This window comes from Mirounga leonina, unplaced genomic scaffold, assembly GCF_011800145.1.
Source record: "Mirounga leonina isolate KUSES-001 unplaced genomic scaffold, KU_Mleo_1.0 Mir_357, whole genome shotgun sequence".
Lineage (NCBI taxonomy): Eukaryota > Metazoa > Chordata > Mammalia > Carnivora > Phocidae > Mirounga > Mirounga leonina.
Genome location: NW_023270702.1, coordinates 5,192,304 through 5,211,401, shown reverse-complemented (window position 1 = coordinate 5,211,401; position 19,098 = coordinate 5,192,304). Strand labels below are relative to the sequence as shown.

The 19,098-nt window shown below is 37.8% G+C and overlaps 2 protein-coding genes across 7 annotated transcripts in view; one reads left to right on the top strand and one right to left on the bottom strand.

The window, feature by feature from the left end:
* GSTCD (glutathione S-transferase C-terminal domain containing) overlaps positions 1-14,516 on the bottom strand; it is a 128,586-nt gene extending 114,070 nt beyond the window's left edge. The window contains exons 1-3 of the mRNA XM_035030216.1: positions 14,150-14,516; positions 4,890-5,327; positions 3,808-4,275 (exon numbers count right to left, since the gene is read on the bottom strand). Coding sequence (XP_034886107.1) covers positions 3,808-4,275; positions 4,890-5,306 — 885 coding nt within the window. The 5' untranslated portion in view covers positions 5,307-5,327; positions 14,150-14,516. The remainder of the gene's footprint in view (positions 1-3,807; positions 4,276-4,889; positions 5,328-14,149) is intronic.
* INTS12 (integrator complex subunit 12) overlaps positions 14,441-19,098 on the top strand; it is a 60,302-nt gene continuing 55,644 nt past the window's right edge. For all 6 annotated transcript variants that reach the window (XM_035030227.1, XM_035030225.1, XM_035030228.1 and 3 more), the window contains exon 1: positions 14,441-14,524. The gene's annotated coding sequence lies outside the window, so the exon portion shown is untranslated. The remainder of the gene's footprint in view (positions 14,525-19,098) is intronic.

The following is a 19,098-nucleotide window of genomic DNA, read 5'->3' as shown; positions in this document are numbered from 1 at the left end:
AGCCACCCAGGCTCCCCCTTGCCAGAATTCTTAATTGCCTGGAAATAGCTTATGTGCTAAGGGAACTGAGCTTAAGTTGTGATAAATTAATCAAATAAGAAATGTTCTAATTTCTTCACCTTTCCTTTCCTCTCCTTGGTAGTGATTTATTCTTGTTAGATGCATATGGCATCTTTCCTTCCGTTGGAAAATAAGTTCTGATTAAGTAACAATAATTCATGTTTAAGAGAAATCGAGGCGTTTTACACTGTATGGCAGGTCATGCCATTTAATCAACATGCCAGGCTGCTCTGCTAATATCCAGACAGCTCAGGAGGTACCGAACCACATTCGTTACACTCAAGAAGATATATTTAAGGAAATGGCTAAGAAAAACGTGTGAGACGAAAATTATATTTGTTCCTAAGAAATGATTTTTAAAGTTGACCTGCCTGATAAGATCAAAACCATTATAAATATCACGGTTTCTTAAAGACAAGAAAATAAGGTTATTTATTCTTAAATGATGATAAAAAACTGCTGCTACCAAGAGCATAAAACGAAACCCTAACGGTTTTGTAGTTAATTGTAATGAGGGCCAGCAAAACTTGCCCGGAGAGAAGCAAGACGTTACATTTATCCAAAATATCTCCTCCTCTGCATCACCTTCCAATCACTTATTATAATAAATGTTTTGTACTTACTTTATGTCACTTCCTTAGTCATGTTTACTCTTTTGAAAATATGTCATAACTAAAAAATGTTTAGGTGAGCAGTGTAAGCAGTCAACTATCTAACTGGAAATATAATCCCAATTCTGCATTTTTTACTTATAGATTAGAACTGGTGGATTAAAACTGAAAACTTTTGAGGACCTAATGCAGAGGAGGAGATATGGAATATGCAAATTAACCACTAAATATGTGGCATCCATAGTTTTTGCAATATGCCAGTCAATAGATTCCCATTTTATTCCTAATTTTATGACAACAGGGACAGTGAAAGAGACATTTAACATAGGTACTTTTGCTTAAAAATCAATTTCTACAATAATTTTACTCAAGCAATAAATGTGTCATACTTTTTAAAAACTCAATTCAGAGCACTGGAAGTTAATATGTAAAAAGTTAAATCCTAAGTGTTCAAATTACAAAAATATTTTATAAAATGGCAAATTTTGTCTTATGGGAGTAGAATAATCTTTTAAATAGTCCTATCAAAGTATACTTGTTTACTAGTAACAACTTAAAAATAACTATACAATTTTCTGGTATCAGGGAACATCAGGATTTTGCCAGAGTATAGCTATTCATTGCTATTTCTCCCATATGCTTGCTATAACTACTAGCAGATGCTAGCAAATGACTTAAAAAATGGAAATCATAAGAGGTGTGCATTTTAATCTATTCTTTTTAAAGTTTATTCCTAAAATTTCCAGAATAGAGGGTTTTGTCAGGCACCTTCCATAACGAAGTGCTGGGCTATTGGGTTAACTTTGCAAATTAATATCCACTGAAAAGGAAGAAAAACGTGGAGCAAGTTCAGATACAGCACCTTGGCCACTCTACCTACGACTGTTTTGGCATCTTCGGCTTTTTTCTGCTTAGCAGAACTGTGTATTTTCCCTAGCTCTTCTAAGTTTGACCTCTGGTACTCCAAACCTTGACTTAGCAAAACTGACTGCTCTTTCATACTGTTGGCTTTATTCCTGTGGCCAAATATCCTTGCTCTAGGTTCGGCTCTGTTTCTGATCCAAACCTAGTAACTTGACTCTCATTTCTGATCATGAACTTGATCCTGAGACTGACCATTTGGACCCACCCTCCATCACCTCAATGTGTATTAATGAAGCACAAATGCTCTGCATCATAGCCACTACCTGAACTCAAACAACTGCTTCATAACCCAAGGTGACTTAAATGAGCAAAATAAACATAACAAACAATATCAACAGTATCTTTCTTTAGCAAAGAAAGATTAATTCCTGAAAGAAAATGTGCAGATCCAAGAAAAATACAAATGAAAATATTGTGAGAATTAGTTTACATATAAATGTCAGAAGAGAAAAAATTAATCATAGAATACGTGTAATAATAAAGGCTGAGTGTAGATGTTTTCCCCTATTTTAAACTAAGAACAAAGCTCTTCAGTAGTATTATGTAAATTTATGTAGTAGCAGTTAGTAGATGTCCTACCTGATTGAAGAGGGGGAAAAAAAAATCTCTCTCAATTAAAAATACTTCAGCCTCAATTGATCCTAATTAGGTAAATAGGATTTAAATTAAGCTATAATCAAAGGCAAACTAGCTGAAAATGGATGTTTGGATAATTATCGAGAATCAACTTCATACAGGTAAATCCAATTTTATATTTGTTTTGTTGCGTTTGAAAGCAGATAACTCATCTCTATCAGTTTTACTTTCTTTGTACCACTTGCTATTATTTAAATATATATTATTTATTTGTTTACTTGTTCATTTCTATCTTCCCCTGCTAGAATATTAACTCCGTGAGGGTTGGGACTTTATCTGTTTTGTTCATCACTCTACTTCCAGTGCCTACAACAGTAACTGCTATATACACAGTAGGCTTTCAGTAAGTTTCTTAAATGAATCAATTAGTGGATGTGCCACTTTGATTCAATTCTTACAAAATTAAAAACAAACACAGTTATCCAAGAAGACCAAGAAGCCATGAACACCAACAGTATTTCATAATACGTATCAAATAACTGCTCTAATAACTGAAGTTGGTAATAAAGGGGAAGGTCAGGAGTAAGAGAATTTAGAAATCATTTGACTAGAAAAAAAAAGTTGATGTTTTCTCCCCACCCAGCTCCGTGGATACTCTGAATACATATGACATTTAAAATACTAATCAACATCTAAACAATTCCCAAATCTCTTTTTCACATCCTTTAATTCTGAAGTTATTTTAGAAATGTTAAGAAAATGCCAATTAATTAATACCACCTAACTTATTATTATTAGTGAAGCACCAGCCTCCAAATAGATTTTCATTAGAAATCATTTCTCGTTTGTCAGTAGAGATACCTGAAGTGTTGGTGATATAGGAGAATGAAATCTGTATCTGATTCCTTTTTAGGAGAAAGGGTGAAACGCTTCAAAGCAAGAACAATGCAGCTCTTGAAAACCAATTGGAAAGCTGCAGAGAGCTACAGCTTCCCATGTTCGGGATAATATTATTTTTACCTTGGTCTTTTTTCCTCCACAGAGAGGAAAAAGAATACACACACACACTCATACTAAGGAAGAAAACTTTCCATTTATATTCTCCCACAACACTGACTAGCATAGCCAGCAACTGAATGTAATCTTATAAGGAACAGAGATGCACAGACACGATGATAAAATATTTCTGATTTAATAATACCTAACGTAATGTAATTAGTATTTTAAGGGACTACTTAATTATAAAATATAGCTGGCAAGATTTTTTTAGTGTTTAATACTGGAACCTCTAATATTTGAAGGTAATCGCAAGAGCAATTTGAAATTAATAATCATAACAATTGCCAAAATTTTAGCAACTCAAAATTAAAAGTTATAATAATGACTAAGATTTACTGAGAGCTTACTACATGCCACACACTATACGTTCACACTTCACACAAATTGTCATTTCTTCCTCACACTGATCGTATGAGATAGGTACTATGATCTCTCTTTTACAGATAAGAAAATGGAGATAGGTATTAATAACTCGCCCAGGAACATGATGATAGTAAGAAGTGGAATAGGGATGCAAATCTAGGCAATTTCGTAGACTGAAACTTCTAGTAATGTATCCATTCTTAATAAACCTTACCAAAAAATGATGGATACAGGGCAAGAGCACGATATCTGCCAAAGTGAAGTACAAGCCCTCTGCAAACACATGCTCCAGAGGTGGAAGGTCAGAGGCTTTTGCTTTTCTGATATGAGAAGGCTCCCTGTTGGTGGTAGCTGGTTCTTCGAGGACTGTGAGCTTTGAGAATGCCACCTTCAGTTCCAGGCTCTCAGATGAAGAGTCCAACTCTTCAGACATTTCTTGTCTACGCACCTTGCTCTTTGTTTTTTCCTTAGCAAGGGAAGGCCCAACCCCAGCAGCCTTCTGTTGCTTCAGCTTCTGCCGACGGAGTTTGTCATCGTTATGCACTCTAACGGGCTCGCTAAGCTTTTTCTCTAACTGTAGTATTTCCACGGGGATAGCTGGGTGCCGGTCAGAAGATTCCTTGAGAAAATTCTCAATAGCTAAAGGGATGGTGAGTTCGCATAGCCTGGTCCACTGACTAACCTGCAAAACAAAATAACAGAAGAAATGAAGGGAGTCTTTACTTTCAACATAGCTTGAAGAAAACTTTCTATTGGGAAGTAAGACTGGTTTTGACAATTGAAGCTGAGCCATCCCTGGACTAGGTGTTTATGCTATATCAAGGGACATATTACAGTGCTTTAAAAATGATAACACTAAACAACGGTTTAGCAATCCTATACCTGGAATACATGCCATCCTCCTGCATCCTCTTACTGAATAAATCCTTCCTTCCCAAAGCCTTTGAAGGACATGCATCCCTAAAAAAGTACAGCTTTCAAAGCACTGCTACTTGAGCTTCTATTCATGTGTAAAATTTCCTTTAAAAGTCCTCAATTAAAACAAAAGATAAAAAAAGGAGTCATAATCTAAAAATAATGTCCCCAAACCTCACAAAATAAATCTTGAATTCTTATTCTTCAATGCTGCACCTCAAGTATTGGCATACATGAGGGGCTACTTTATTTCATTGTTGACTAGAGATTTCTTAAGTAAGCAGGATTTAATTCATCTCCCACAGAAAGTTAAAATAAATGTTCAAGTGAATGTGTTATCACTTTATGGCTTTTAAGTAACGGAAGAGCCATCATACTTACTTCGGCACAGGCTTTCAAGCAAGTCTTCTTAAAACCCAAAAGTTCTAAAATTTCCTTCTTGGAAGGGTCAGCTTCGTACGATTTCTGGATTATGTGTCTCAGGACGACAGCAAGTCCTGCTCTACAGAAATTGTCTGGTTTTTCCACTACTGCAGGTAAACAGCAATTCTGGACTATTGGTGGAAGCTCTTGTCTTGAAATAATTTGTAGTTCAACATCCTGGAGCACTACATTTTTTAGTGAAATATCTGTACTTGCTCCAATGAGGACTAAGCAAACTTTAAAGATTTTGCAGTCACAGTATGATAACAAAAACAAAGTTACAGATGTATGAAGAGGAAAGATGCATCCTTCTATTTGGTGAGAAAAGTCCAAGTATAGGTGTTCTTCTGTAAAACTTTTCTTAATGCCTTTCATTTTCTTCTTTCATTGGGTCACCTGCAGCATAAATTGAAGTGGTTACAGGCCTTAGAATATAGTAATTTAGAAGCTGAAATAAAAGATGAATATTTAAAAACTTTTTTTTAGAAAGCAGCAAGGATTTGTGATAGATACGATTCCATGAGAATTTGTTCCTGAACTGAATAAACGGCTTCCAAAAGAAAGATTTCCACCCAGTGCAATTAATTAGTCTTAGGGGTTATTTTCACCGAGCTCCTTTAAAATAAGCATACCTCATGTGCTTAGCAATAGAACCCTCCCAATCAAGTACATTGGGGTCTCACTACAGGTAAGAACAGGAGATGAATGGAATGGGAAATAAATAACCAAGAATACTAGGAGTTGTCTGGAGAAGCTTTGGCAATGTTTGTCCTCCCACACTACTTCTCTTTTGACTCTACAACACAATCATGGGGGGGGGGGGTATATTCATTCCCTCGTGAGAAACAGACTCTCCTAAAGTGGATTTTGATATGATGAGCTATTACATGCTGAATCACAACAGAAAAATATTTGAAGTTCCCCATAACTTAGATGTTGATAACCAAGATATCTCAAAGTTAACATGTCCAGAATCATTCACCCCCACACCCCAAACCTGCTCCTCATGTATCCTCCCCATCTCAGTTAACGGAGCCTCATCCTTCTAGCTGCTCAGGCCAAAAATCTTGAGTCATTCTTAATTACTCTTTTCTTTCACACCTGCATAACCAATCCATTAAAAACTTATTTTGGCTCTTCAATATATATCTAAAATGTTTATTTCACACCATCTTCATTGCTTCCACCACCTATCTCTGAATTATAGCAATTATCTTCTGCTTTCCATCCTACCTCCCACTCTAGTCTCTTCTCAACATAGTATCCAAAGTGATCCTGTCAAAAACGGAGTAAGAAGATCATGTCACTCCTCTACTCAAACAAATATCTTCCCATCTTATTCAGGGAAAAGGCAAAGCTCCTACAATGGCCTAAAGATCTCCTTGGTCTCATCACTCACTGCTCCAGCCAAAGTGGCTTGTTATTCCTTTACAATACTAGGTACATTCCAACCTCAGGGCTTTTGCAGTTGTTTCCAGGGCCTGGAACATCCCCTCACCTATTTCAGGTATTTATTTAAATATCAACTTCTTGCTGAGATGATCCTTGGCTACTGTATTTAAATTGAAAACTCCACCTCTACCCACCCTGAAAACACTATTCTATGCTTTTCTTCACATTTCAAACTGTGGTAACACACAAATAATGTTCTATGAGAATAGAATTTTGTTTTATTTACTGCTATGCCTATAACATGGCCTGATACATATATATACACACACATAATCAAGAATTATTTGTTGAATAAATGCATGAATACACATGCTGGTTATTTTAAAGATGCAGACATACACAATCTTGAGGTCAAATTACTGATGGGTGTTTTCAAGTCATATTCCTTAATAATTTGTCAACTGTGATAACTGATTTCTACATTTCTTGGGTCTAAAATTCCCCATGTTCCAATCCATAAATCACAATTCCAAAATTAACACTAGATGGCACTCTTTAAAAGCATTCACCATGGAAATCTGTACTAGGAAGACCGTACAGTAGAGGAAAAATTATTTTAAAAGCCTTTAAAAAGTATACCTGCAACTCTTTAAGTGTATTTGAAATATTAGTGTACTCTGAAATTAAGTGTCTTGGTCCTCAGCTTCTTTGTTAAAGATCTAATCATTCATTATAACAAAAGGATATAGTTAGTAAAGTACGAACCTCTTGATAATGCAAGTAATCACTACTGTTTTATATTTCTTTTATTAAAACATAACAGATCTGCACCATGGTTTGTTACTTCTTTAAAAGATTATCTAGAGGAAAATTATTTCATGTGATTTAAGAGCAAATGGGAACCATTTTCTCCCTGGCTTATTTTTTTTTTTAATTTTTTTGTACCTATAATTCTTTAAAACAAAATATTAAAGGGTGCTTATTAAGGCTCACAGGCAAAAGAAACCACATTTTCTAGGAAATTAATAATTTCTTTGAAGAGTTTCCTCCTGTAAATCTATTGCTGATAATTTACTGATCTTCTTAACTCCCTCTGCTGATAGTGGGATATGATACAGAAGATTCCTAAGTGCTTCAAGAAGCAGATTTGAAAGAAAACGTGATAGATTTCCTCATTTGCCCAGCAGTCTAGGAAATAGTAATTACGAGACTAGTCCTGCTAACTCTTCAAAAAAAAACAAACAAGGGGCACCTGGGTGGCTCAGTTGGTTAAGCGACTGCCTTCAGCTCAGGTCATGATCCTGGAGTGCCTGGATCGAGTCCCGCATCGGGCTCCCTGCTCGGCAGGGAGTCTGCTTCTCCCTCTGACCCTCTCCCCTCATGTACTCCCTCTCTCTCATTTTCTCTCTCTCAAATAAAAATAAATAAAATCTTTAAAACAAACAAACTGAAAACAATGTCATGCTATTTTGCAGCTTGTGATTTAGGATACACAGAAATTAGAGTACATGTATATTTGCCACTTTCCAAGGCATATAAAAATAAGAACCTTGAGAATAGGCTTTTACATATTCTATAAACTTTTGTCACTGTGAGCACTTAATAAATGCTAAATGTCAACAAAATAGAATAGCAATAACCTGCCCATGGAGATATCTAAAAATTAATGAGATGCCGGAGAGAAAATGCAAAGTACTGTTGATTCTTGACATAATTTATTTTTCCAATATAGATGTTGGTGTTTTTTGTTTTTTGTTTTTTTTCCTGGAAGATTAAAAATGTTACTTAATAATCTTGGAGTTAAAAAAAATGACTCTCCCTGGGCAATTTCTTCCCATTAAATACGAATGTAATTTCTAAAATAAATATTAAGTATTAGCAAACCTGTACAAATCTGATATATGTTTTTGGTTTGTACTATGTGTTTAATTTTTCAAGAAAGTAGAACATAGTTTTTGCTTTAAGTCAGCAGACATCATAGGCAAAAGAAAACCCTCTTCTCTTTTTTTTCTTCTCATTTCTACCTAGAGGTTCCTTACATCATTATTTTTATGTCATGTGCTTTACAAAGGTAGGTACTGGAGAAGCATCTTCTGGGTCTCCAGGGTTTCTGGGGCAGCTCCTGTGACCCCATATTACATTCCTGCCATGCACAGAAGCAGTGTCATCTGCTCAGCGGTGGCACCTTCAGGAGCCACACTGCCACTACTCCTGAGACAGGCTGAGAAAGCAGCAGATAAAACCACAGACGTAGGAGCTGAACAGAGCTGATGGGATGTACATCTCTTCCCTGGACATGCCAGTTTGTTTGGAAGTGTTGCAGAGGGAATAGAGAGGTAAAAAGAAAATATTTAAACCTGGTTTCATTACTTGTGAATCTTCAAAGATATACATATTTTTTTAAGTAGGTTCCACACTGGGCTTGAACTCATGAGCCTGAGATCAAGATCTGAGCTGAGATCAAAAATTGTGTGCTTAACCAACTGAGCCACCCAGGTGCCCCTTCAAACACATTTTTAAACACAACTGAAGCAGTCATGGGTTTAACATTTTAGGCATTTACACCTTTTATTTTTGTATTCTCATTCTAATATATCTTGGTGTTGATAAATTGAAATATTTCACATATGAAAGGGTAAATGAGTTTCACAGGGTTTTTAAAATCTAAAACCATTTTACTACTTCACTTCATGCATATGGATATGTAAAGACAAAGAAAAAACATAATAAATGTACTGAAAATAAGCATCCTTGGGGGCTCCTGGGTGGCGCAGTCGGTTAAGCGACTGACTTTTGGTTTCACTTCAGGTCATGATCTGAGGGTTGTGAAATCCAACTTTGTGTCTGCTCCGAGCTCAGTGAGGAATCTGCTTGAGTTTCTCTCCATCTCTCTCTGCCACTCTCCCACTCACATGCATGCACTCTCTCACTCATTCTAAAATAAATAAATCTTTAAAAAGGAAAAAAAAATAAGCATACTTGTTCAGAAGCTGAAAAAACTTTTGACAGTTTTGTGCTAAAATTCAAGTCTGGATCTAGGGCAACTAAATATTACATAATGGATAAATAGCTAAGTTATATATTACCTAACAGATAAAGACCAAAAAGTGCACCACGCAACAAAATATTGTTTATCAAATAAGAAATTATCACTGTGCCTGGAATTTCACAGGGGCTTAATAAATGTTAAATGACTGAACAAAAAATACAATTCTAATATCACATACACTTTATTGTCCACCATGTGCAAAACACACTCAACTTTTATACATTACTTCTAAATGCTCACAATCCTTACAAGTACATTTTAATTCCATTACATGGATGAGAATTGTCCATCAATACAAAAGCATTAATTGAATCTATAAAGGAATCTTATCTGAAAACATTTAGGAATAGCTATTTTTCTACTATAAATAGCACTATTTTATAAACTTAAAATTTCAGAAAGTGAAGCATATTGCAATTTTATTGCAGCAACAATTTCACGAAAGTGAAACTCATCAGAAATTTTTCTATGCAGTTGTGCTGTCTCAGTATCCTTGATAAACCTCTGTTCTAAAAGCAATCATTTTTGGTAGTTCCTTCCTGATTCCCTTTATTGGATCCTCCACAGACCTCTTAGCAATCCGTGGCTCAGTGCTTTGCCCTGTTCTCACACTCCTTTGATTACTGGTATTCAACCTTTTCATCATGCCACACAGTAAGACTTTTATAATGCAATTCACTATAGCAAATAAAAAGGATCACGAATAAAACTGAAACAAAAGGATCATGAAGAAATATCCTACTATACGGGATATCTGATATTTTTTATTCTGTGCTTTTCTTCCTTCCATTCCTCCTCCCCCTCCCCTTTGATTTTAATGCTGGTTAGGGGGTACCTCGGTGGCTCAGTCGGTTAAGGGTCTGATTCTTGATTTTGGCTCAGGTCATGATCTCATGGGTCACGAGATCCATGAGATAGAGCCCTGCCTCGGGATCCCCACTCAGTGGGGAGTCTGCGTGAGATTCTCTCCCTCTGCCCCTCCCCCGTACTCATGCTCCAGCACACTCTCTCTAAAATATATAAACAAACAAATAAATAAAGCTGGCTAGTACTCATTAAATTGATTTCATGACCCATTAATGGGCCACAACTCACAATATAACAGGACTGTTATAGGTGATCTCCAATACCACAGGTTTAAATATCCTCTATGACTCCTATTTTTATCTCAATCACATCATTTCCCTTGCACTTCAGACCCCAAATGCTACTTGACATCTTCCCTTGGACATTTTTCTAAACCTGTTCTCCCTCCCTTATTGATAAAATGAAAACACCATGGTCAGGCCCTTAATTCTCAAGTCTCACTCAACTCATTTTTTCTCTCATGAAAAGCTACTATTTCTACCTTTGAAATATATGCTAAATCCAACTTCTTAGCACCTCTCCTACTATCCACCTAACCTAAGTCATATAAACTCTAAGTTTATAGAGACTAATACAAACATCTGTTAACAATTTTTCTCCATTCTCCAATAGTCAGGGTGATCCTTTAAACATATTTAAGTCAGTTCACACCCCCTGCTCACAACCATCCAATGGCTCCCCAAAACAGTTAAAATAAAATCCAAATTTCCTATTATAGCCTATGGCTACCATGACCCTTGCTATCCTTTTCTGAACTGATCCCCTACTTCTGCTCCCTCATGCTCACTCTTCTCCAGCTAGTTTTCCCTGCTGTTCTTGGAAGAAGCCAGGAATGCTCCCAGTTGAGAATTTTTTTTTGTACTTGCTGTTCCTAATGCCTAGCTTACTCCTTCATTTCACTGAGATCTCTGAATAGTAACTCAGGAGCAGCCTTCCCTGACAACCTGAATTGAAAAAGCACCCCCATTACCTCCTAGGCTTTTATCCATTTTTTTTTTCTTTCTTATAGCACTTACTACCCAACCTTATATCTCCAATGCTTACGAGTACTCAAATTTTAGTTTAAGAAATAAATGAATGAATGTACATAAATGAGTATTAGTAATCATTGTAATGACAATACTATTGAGAACTTAAGTCTTGGTACATTAGCCTCATTCTTCTTGACACAATTCTTCCAGATGAATAAATCTATTTTAAGAGCCAACTATGTATAAATTGAAGTGAAGAAACAAGGTGACCTCTGAGATTGGAACTGGAAAAAGTATGACTTGAATCCATCTAAACTTGTAAAGAAAGTATAGTTTTTGTATATACAGATACTGAGTCAGGAGAACTAGGAACCTAACTAGATTTTATATACTTACTTAGCAAGTAGAGTATTTATACACCAAGAAAAATAATGGGTAAGAGCCTAGACTCTGGGAGCTGACTGGGTTCAAATCCTGGTGCTGCTATTTAATAGCAATATAGAACTTTTCTGTATCTTAGCTTCCTCATTTATAAAATGGGAACAGTAATATCAGATTTACCATAGTGTGCTGTGAGAACCTAACAATGCTTATCACATTAGTAAGCCTGTAAATAAATACTAGCTATTATTATTCATTTGTAATTTATCTCAAAATTCCTTATCTATTAACACTATTAAATGAATTTTGACTGGCAAGCCACAAATTATGCTTTATATTTCCAAACTTCTCAGGAAAGATTCATATCCAATTGAAAAGACCCGCCCCTCCCCCCGCCACAAGTACTGAAAAAAACTGGTTTGTTACTATGACAGGAAGTCACAAAATGGCAGATGTGATACCCTAAGCAAATACCTGCTTATATTGTACAAAATAAATAGTTCAACAGTTTACAGGTATGAAATTACATTTTTCTGAAAGATTAAAATTTAAACTCATTTAAATTCCTTACCACATCCAATGTTCAATATTATGAATATTGGAACTTAGATTGTGTTTTATACATTTCACAAAATAACACAATTTGGTTGCAAATCTCACCCTTTCTTACTATCTATCTATATTTTATGTATATAAAAGCTTGCCCCTACAGAGTTAGATAGCAGCTGATTACCTTAGACATTAAAGGTTAAATAAGGAAAGAAAAAAAGCTGAGCTGCTTCAGTGCTCATTATTATAATGTAATGTGGGGATGCATATAGTTAAGTCCTAAAGGACAAAGTTCAGTAATTAAAATTAGCTGTTTTCTTATCTGGGCAAAAAGCAGGGAAAAACTGTTTAAGAGTGAAAAAGCTTACTGTAACTTTAGCCATAAGGGAAGTGTGTCATCTCTATGGTGAATCAGGAAATCATCTGCTGCCACAGAATCATAATACTATAGGGATCACAGCATAAAATGCTAACATGTTAGAAGTGTCTGCAAGCCTGAAATAAAATTACTGAATCCCCACAGCAAACAATATCTAGGCTTGTTATGATCTAAATGGTTTAAATCCTTGCATTCTAAGTACTAATCCTAACAGAATTCAGTGGGCTACTTTGAATATTTGAAGATAAAAACAACTTATATTAAGGAATTGTATATACTACAGGTGTTTTAGTTGACTGGCCTACAGAATTTTTAAGTTTCAAGGTCTGCTTAATTGTTGCTATTAGAAAGGCTAATTGGATACTCAGTATTCTTATTTCAAATCACAGGTGATACCAAAGCTACAAAGTAAACACAGGTTGGTGGTGGTGTTTTTAAACTTGATGGACCCAATCAATATTACAGAAGTTCAAGTTTGAGCTTCGCTTAAAGCAGGCAAACATATAGAAGTGTAAAAAAAATAGTAATAGAAAAGCTGATAAAAACAATTCTCAAATCTCACTGATCTCATTACAGACTTGTTTTTAAAGTTAGACCTCATAAAATAATGTCTTCAGGTATAACTCAAACATAATTTCACGTAGTCAGTATGCATGCCCTAAGGCAATCCCCTTAGTAGTGTATACTCCCCACCAGAGTTAAGTAAAAAAAACTCACATAGCTTAAAGTTTGATTTATTAAATGTAACAGCAAATCAGTTGTATTTATAACAATTTATTTTCACAATATTTAAATGACCATGTTTACAATTGCCACATCACTAATTCTTGCCAGCTTTTTCATTTTCTCTAATACTTTTTCTATAGATAAACTTAGAAAAAGTAGTATCTATTAAATCAATAATTCAGCACAAGATATATTATCAAATGCTGGCATTTCCTGATATTCAAGAATTTATGACAAGAAATGGGATCTTGGGTTTAAGAATAAAGGGGGAAAAACGAGCCACCTAATCCCAAACCAGGTAGAGTTGGGATGGGAAGTACGGGTGTTAGTAAATGCTTCTGAAGCCAAAGCAATGTTCATGCAAGTTAAACTCAAACTTTCTATGCAGAAGTTTAAAACCGAACTGAAACACTGCTTTGATAGTGTAACAGAAACGAATGGCCCCAAACAAAACAAGTCCTTTGTAGCAACTGTTAAGCAGTATTCACATACAACTGCTTTCTCCAACCAGGAAGGCATGGGATGAAAAACTAAGTGCCAAAGAGAAAAAAAAGTTAAAGGTGCCAAAGGTCTTAAAAACTATACTTAGCAGCAAACGGCAAACGACCCCACTGACTCCTGCAAAAAGAAGCTGCTCCATTCCCCCATCAGCAGAGGAAGCCACGAGGACTGGCCCTGGGAAACCTGAGAAGGGGCCCGGAGCCCTCGACCAGCTCTCTCAGAAGCTGTGACTGTCTAAAAGACTGAGCGGCTGGAGAAAGCTCGGGCCACTAATTCCACTCCCTTGCCCTTCCCGTCCCCGTCCTCCCCATCCTGCAGGGTCAGCCCTGTCGCCTCCGGATGCCAAGAGTACTCAGGGGGGTCAGGGGGACTGCGTAAGCGGCGGCCTGAGCGCCCTCTTTACCTGGTCGCAGAGGCGCGGCCAGGCAGGGAGGGTGCGTGAGCGTGTCAGCGACACGAGCCGCCTGCGCCTACCCACCCCGCGCGAGCCAGGTTTCCGAGGCAGCTTCTGCGAGTCTTCGCCCACGGACCACTGGCTGCCAGAAAGGCCGGAGAGAAACAACAGGCAGAGTGTCTTGGAAACAGCCGCGTCGGCCGTCATTCATAATCCGGCGGACCGGAAACCGGCGGTTACGTCACTTCCCACCGTCGCACCGCCAAAAAGTTCCCCTCTTCACGCTGCTGCAGGAACCTTTGTTTCCCTTTACTGGGAGCAGGCTAGTTCCGGGAGCGGTTCGGAAGGGGCCTCCGGGAGCGGACGGAGCGGCGGGGCGGAGCGGTGAGTTGTGACGAGATACCCGGCTCCCAGCCGCCTCTGGGAGGCTCGAGACCTCCGCGAGGGGCGAGGTGGGAGAGTAGTTGCGTGGGGTCTTAGTTTCCTCGCTCCTTATGGGGAAACCTCGTAATTTGCGGGCGGTCGCGTGCCCCAGGCTGACCGCTCTCTCCCTTCAGCGAGGGTTGTTTCCTCCTAGGGTGTTTCGGGCTAGGGCTTGTCGGCTGAGGCACGGCCCCAGGGACTAGGTTCCTGGAACCCTGTCTCGGACCTTTCTCGGAAGGTTTTGGCGACTTCTCTGTGCAGCTCCCTCTTTCCGCCTCTTATCTTCTCTCGGGCTCCCTCCTCAAAGACCTTACCCCGTGGTAGGCCTTCGGTGTCATGTTTTGATCAAAGGATTGGCATTCCTTTTCTGAGCGTCTGCTGTCCCTTTTCAGCTTCTCTGTCACTTGGTTGATTTGGAATCGTGGAATCGTGGTCTTTCCGCTTCCCCTGCGTTTCCAGGCGTGTCCCTAAGATTTCAGTGTAACCCAGGGCCAAGAATCCAGTAGAGGATTGAAATGGGCAGCATCTTGAAAAGGATTTTTATTGGAAGGGGTTGCAAGAGCTTCCAAAGACATAGAGGGCAAAGCTTTCTAGAGCCGTTATGAGATGGCAACCCTAATATTGCACTCGGTGTGAATAGGTTCAGTGTCTTTTACCTCGTGCACATGCAGATAGATGATCAACTTTGGACTTTTTTTAAGATTGCCATGTAGGGTGAGAAATGGGATCTAGAGCAAAGCTTTATGAATATCCAATTTAGGTTGGAGAGATCACGGATGCCCCAGAAAGTTATATTTAAACAAAACCTAGTTCATTCATTCAATATTTTTGAGACCCTAATTTTTAAACACTAGATCTGTTACTAAATAAAATAAGCCCTTGCCCTCATAGAGTTACAGTCTAGTGGGATTAATGAATTTAAGCCAGGTAAAGGATTGGGAAGAGAGTATTGCAGATAGGAACATAGTACAAGTCTCTAGTATTGGAATTATATTGCTTTTCCTGTTGCTTTTTGATGTTTGAGGGGTTGGGGGGGCAGGAGGTGCAGGGAAGGTGGGTTTGAGTGTCTTTCATATTGCTCTTTGCAAAGGGACTTTGTAAATGGTTAGAATTGTGTAGAAGGAGGAAAAAGACCATTGTACTTTACTTTGAACCCTAATCGCCAGCAAAGTGATAGTCAAAAAGATAAATATAGACTCCCCCCCACACACTTAAAGTACTCAGAGTTTTATAGGGAATATAACACTTAAAAAAAAAAAAAAAGTATGGTTCAAAGTAGAAAGTCCTAGTACGACAAGAAAGCACTATATGAGATATCGTAGGAGGGAGAGATTATTAGTATTTGGGGTGGGAAAGGACACACCATTGGTGAATAGAATCCTCATGAGAAATAATATTTGAACATAGAATTTGGACATCTAAAAATGGGTAAAAAGCTTCCCAGAGAGAAAAGTAAGTAGAGGTGTCAAGGCCAGCTAATGGCTCTGCTGTAAGGGAAATCTGTATATGAAGAATTAAAGTTTTTGTGCCAGTTAAGGAGTCTTTTTAAATGGTAGGTGAAGAAATTGGGCTTTATTTTGAAGACAGTAGGAAGTTTTAATTTTTGAGCAAGAAAATGAAAAAGACAGAAAAATGTCTTTGGGGAACATTAATATGACAACAGTGTTGAAGTCAAGGAGAATAACTAGATTATTGCTATAATACAAAATTTATAAAGACATGAATTTGAGTAGTGTCAGTGAAAGTGAAAAATGGAACAAATGTGAGAAATGTTACAGAGTCCGAATCCATAGGGAAGGACTGCTGATTGTTTGGTAATAAGTAATAAGAGAGGCCTCAGTGAGGGAAGGATGTAGGCCTTAGGCTGGAATAGCAGAGAGTGTGTCATTCATTGAAAAAAGTGCAGGACAAGGAACTTTTGGGGGAAGGTATTCATAATCTCAGTTTTAGTCTTAACTGAATTTGAGATACCATTAGGGCAACCAGGTAGACATATCTACTAAGCAATTGGAAATGTGGGATTTGAGCTTAAGTGAGATTGGAGTGGTGATAAACATGAAAGCATCTGCCTAGAGGTGATAGTTAAAAACATGATACATAGACGGTAACCAAGGAAGAATTGGATGCAGAACTAAAGAAGATAAACAAGGACAGATACTTGGGCAATACCAAGAGTGACAGAGCTGAGAGGATGAACCAGAGTGAGAGTAGTCAGAGATAGAAGAAGAAAACCAGAAAAGCTAAGTGTAATAGAAATCAAGGAGGAGAAAGTTTTTGAAAGAGGAAATGAATAATATGTGTTCACTTGGCCAGCATTTAATGAATACCTGCTACCTGCCAGGCACTCTGCTAGGCACACAGTTAACAGCAGTAGTAAGATCAATCCAGTGCTGGTTGTCATGGAATTTACATTTTAGTGAGAAAGACAGACACTGTTTACATAATTAGCAGTATAGTAGCTATTACAAATAAGTGCAGGATGTTTGGGGACCATGTAACAGTGAGATTTCTTATTTTGTTGGGGGAATGTGAAAAAATACATTTGAAGGATGAATAAGACGGTATGGGACACTTTCTACTAAAGTGCTGAGGTGAGAAAGAATTTGATAAGTTGAAAGACTTGAACTAAATTATGTGGCTACAATAGAGAGTGGGAATAGCCTGAGATTAGGTAACATTTAATGAGTGTACTCTGTGCCAGGTATTCTTGCAACTACTTTACATGTATTACCAGATCTTATAGGGCATTAGAAACTTTGTTAAGGATCTTGTTCTTTAACCTTTAGACAGAGAGAAGTGAAAAGACCATTTAACCAAGTGAGTGATATAGAAAGACATGGAGGGGGACAGGAGTGGTTGTGGGGAGACTGATTAAGCTATTATGGTGGGCCAGATAATGGATAATGGTAGCTTGGTCTAGGGTGGTGGTAGTAAGGATTAAAAAAGGTAGATGAATTTGAGATATATTTATGTGGTTCGGTGATTGAATGGGACAGCGGTGGTGGGTGAGGAATTAGGAGGACTTAAAGCTGATACTCACGTTCTGGCTGGAGCAATGAGGTGAGTATCATTTGAGAAAGGGAATGCTCAAGATCTGGTTGGGAGACAAAAGAAGAGGTTTTGAGTGGTCTGTTAGGCACATGTTGAATAGGGGACACCAGCGAGATAGCCAAGTCAAGCTGGCTGTTGGATCTTGGAAGAGATGGGTGGGCTGGAGAGATAAATGTATAATCAGCGGCAAAAGGGTGTAGATCAAATAGTCTAGGACAGTAATTCTCAAACTTTAGAGTGGATCAGAATCAGCTAGAAGGTTTAATACAGATTTCTGGGCCCACTCACAGTTTTTTCTTCAGTTGATCTGAGATCCGTGCTGCTGATCCAGACGTCACATTTTGAGAAGGTGTAGAGTGAGGCAAGAAGAGATCCAGAACCTAACCTTGAGGAACTCATTTATGTTGAAGTGGAATAGGAACCTACAAAAAGACTAAGAAAGAAGTAGGAGGAAAAAACAGTGTTTATTTTATTTACCTACAGCTAGGAATACTTTGGTGAGAACATGGAATGATGGGACAAAGGCCAAATTGCAGGAAATGCAGCATAAATAGAAGAATTAAGAAAGGGAGCATAGAATGAGGATGACTTTCTGAGGAAGTTTTGCTATGAAATGAAGAAGGCAGGATACAAGAGCCTTGAATATATCCAAGTATTAATGAAAAGATGCTGGTAGGAAGAAAGAGGCTGTGGGAGTGGGCAGTGGAGAAGACATAGTAAATAATCCATAGCTCAAGATCCAGATTGAGAAGGAAAAGGTAGGATCCAGGTACAGGTAGCATTACATGGAGAGCCATCTTTTCATTTATCAAGTGGGGAAAAAGGGAAGGATGGGTGCAGGTAAGTTTGTGGATGTAGTCGCAAGAAGTTGATTTGGTGATTCTCTGACAGCTTGTTTTCTCTGTGAAGTCAGGAAAGACATCTACTGAGATAGGATAGCAGTTTCAAGGAAAATGGACAAAGTGTAACTGGTCTTGGCAGAAAGTGGGGAAGTGAGTTGACAAGAAAAGCATGATAGGATTGCTAAATTGTGTGGAGTGCCTAGATGAGATTGGTGACTCTGAAGATACAGTGTGTGTATTCCTCTCAGCTGCACTTAGAGTTTGGGTGCAGGCAGGGAGAAGGTAAATAGCAGGATGGATGGCTACAACGTAGATGAAACTATAGGACTGTAGGACAAGGGTGCTTAGAAAAGAGAGTCTTTGAAAGGCTGGACCATGGAATATAAGCTGGAAAGGAAGTGAAATGACAGACTGCAAATAAATCAAGAATGAGTGAGATGGAGAAAAGAGATCATTGTTTAGTAGTGGAAATTTCTGTGTTATATGCATTTGCCATAGATGATTCCTACTATGAGCTAAGAATTCACCACATTCCTAGGTCACTGACATTTTTTAAAGTAGTAATTACTAATTTTCTGACATCCTTTTTTTTTAAAGCAATACCTAGATTTTAAATTAAACCTACATTTAAAGCATTATTTC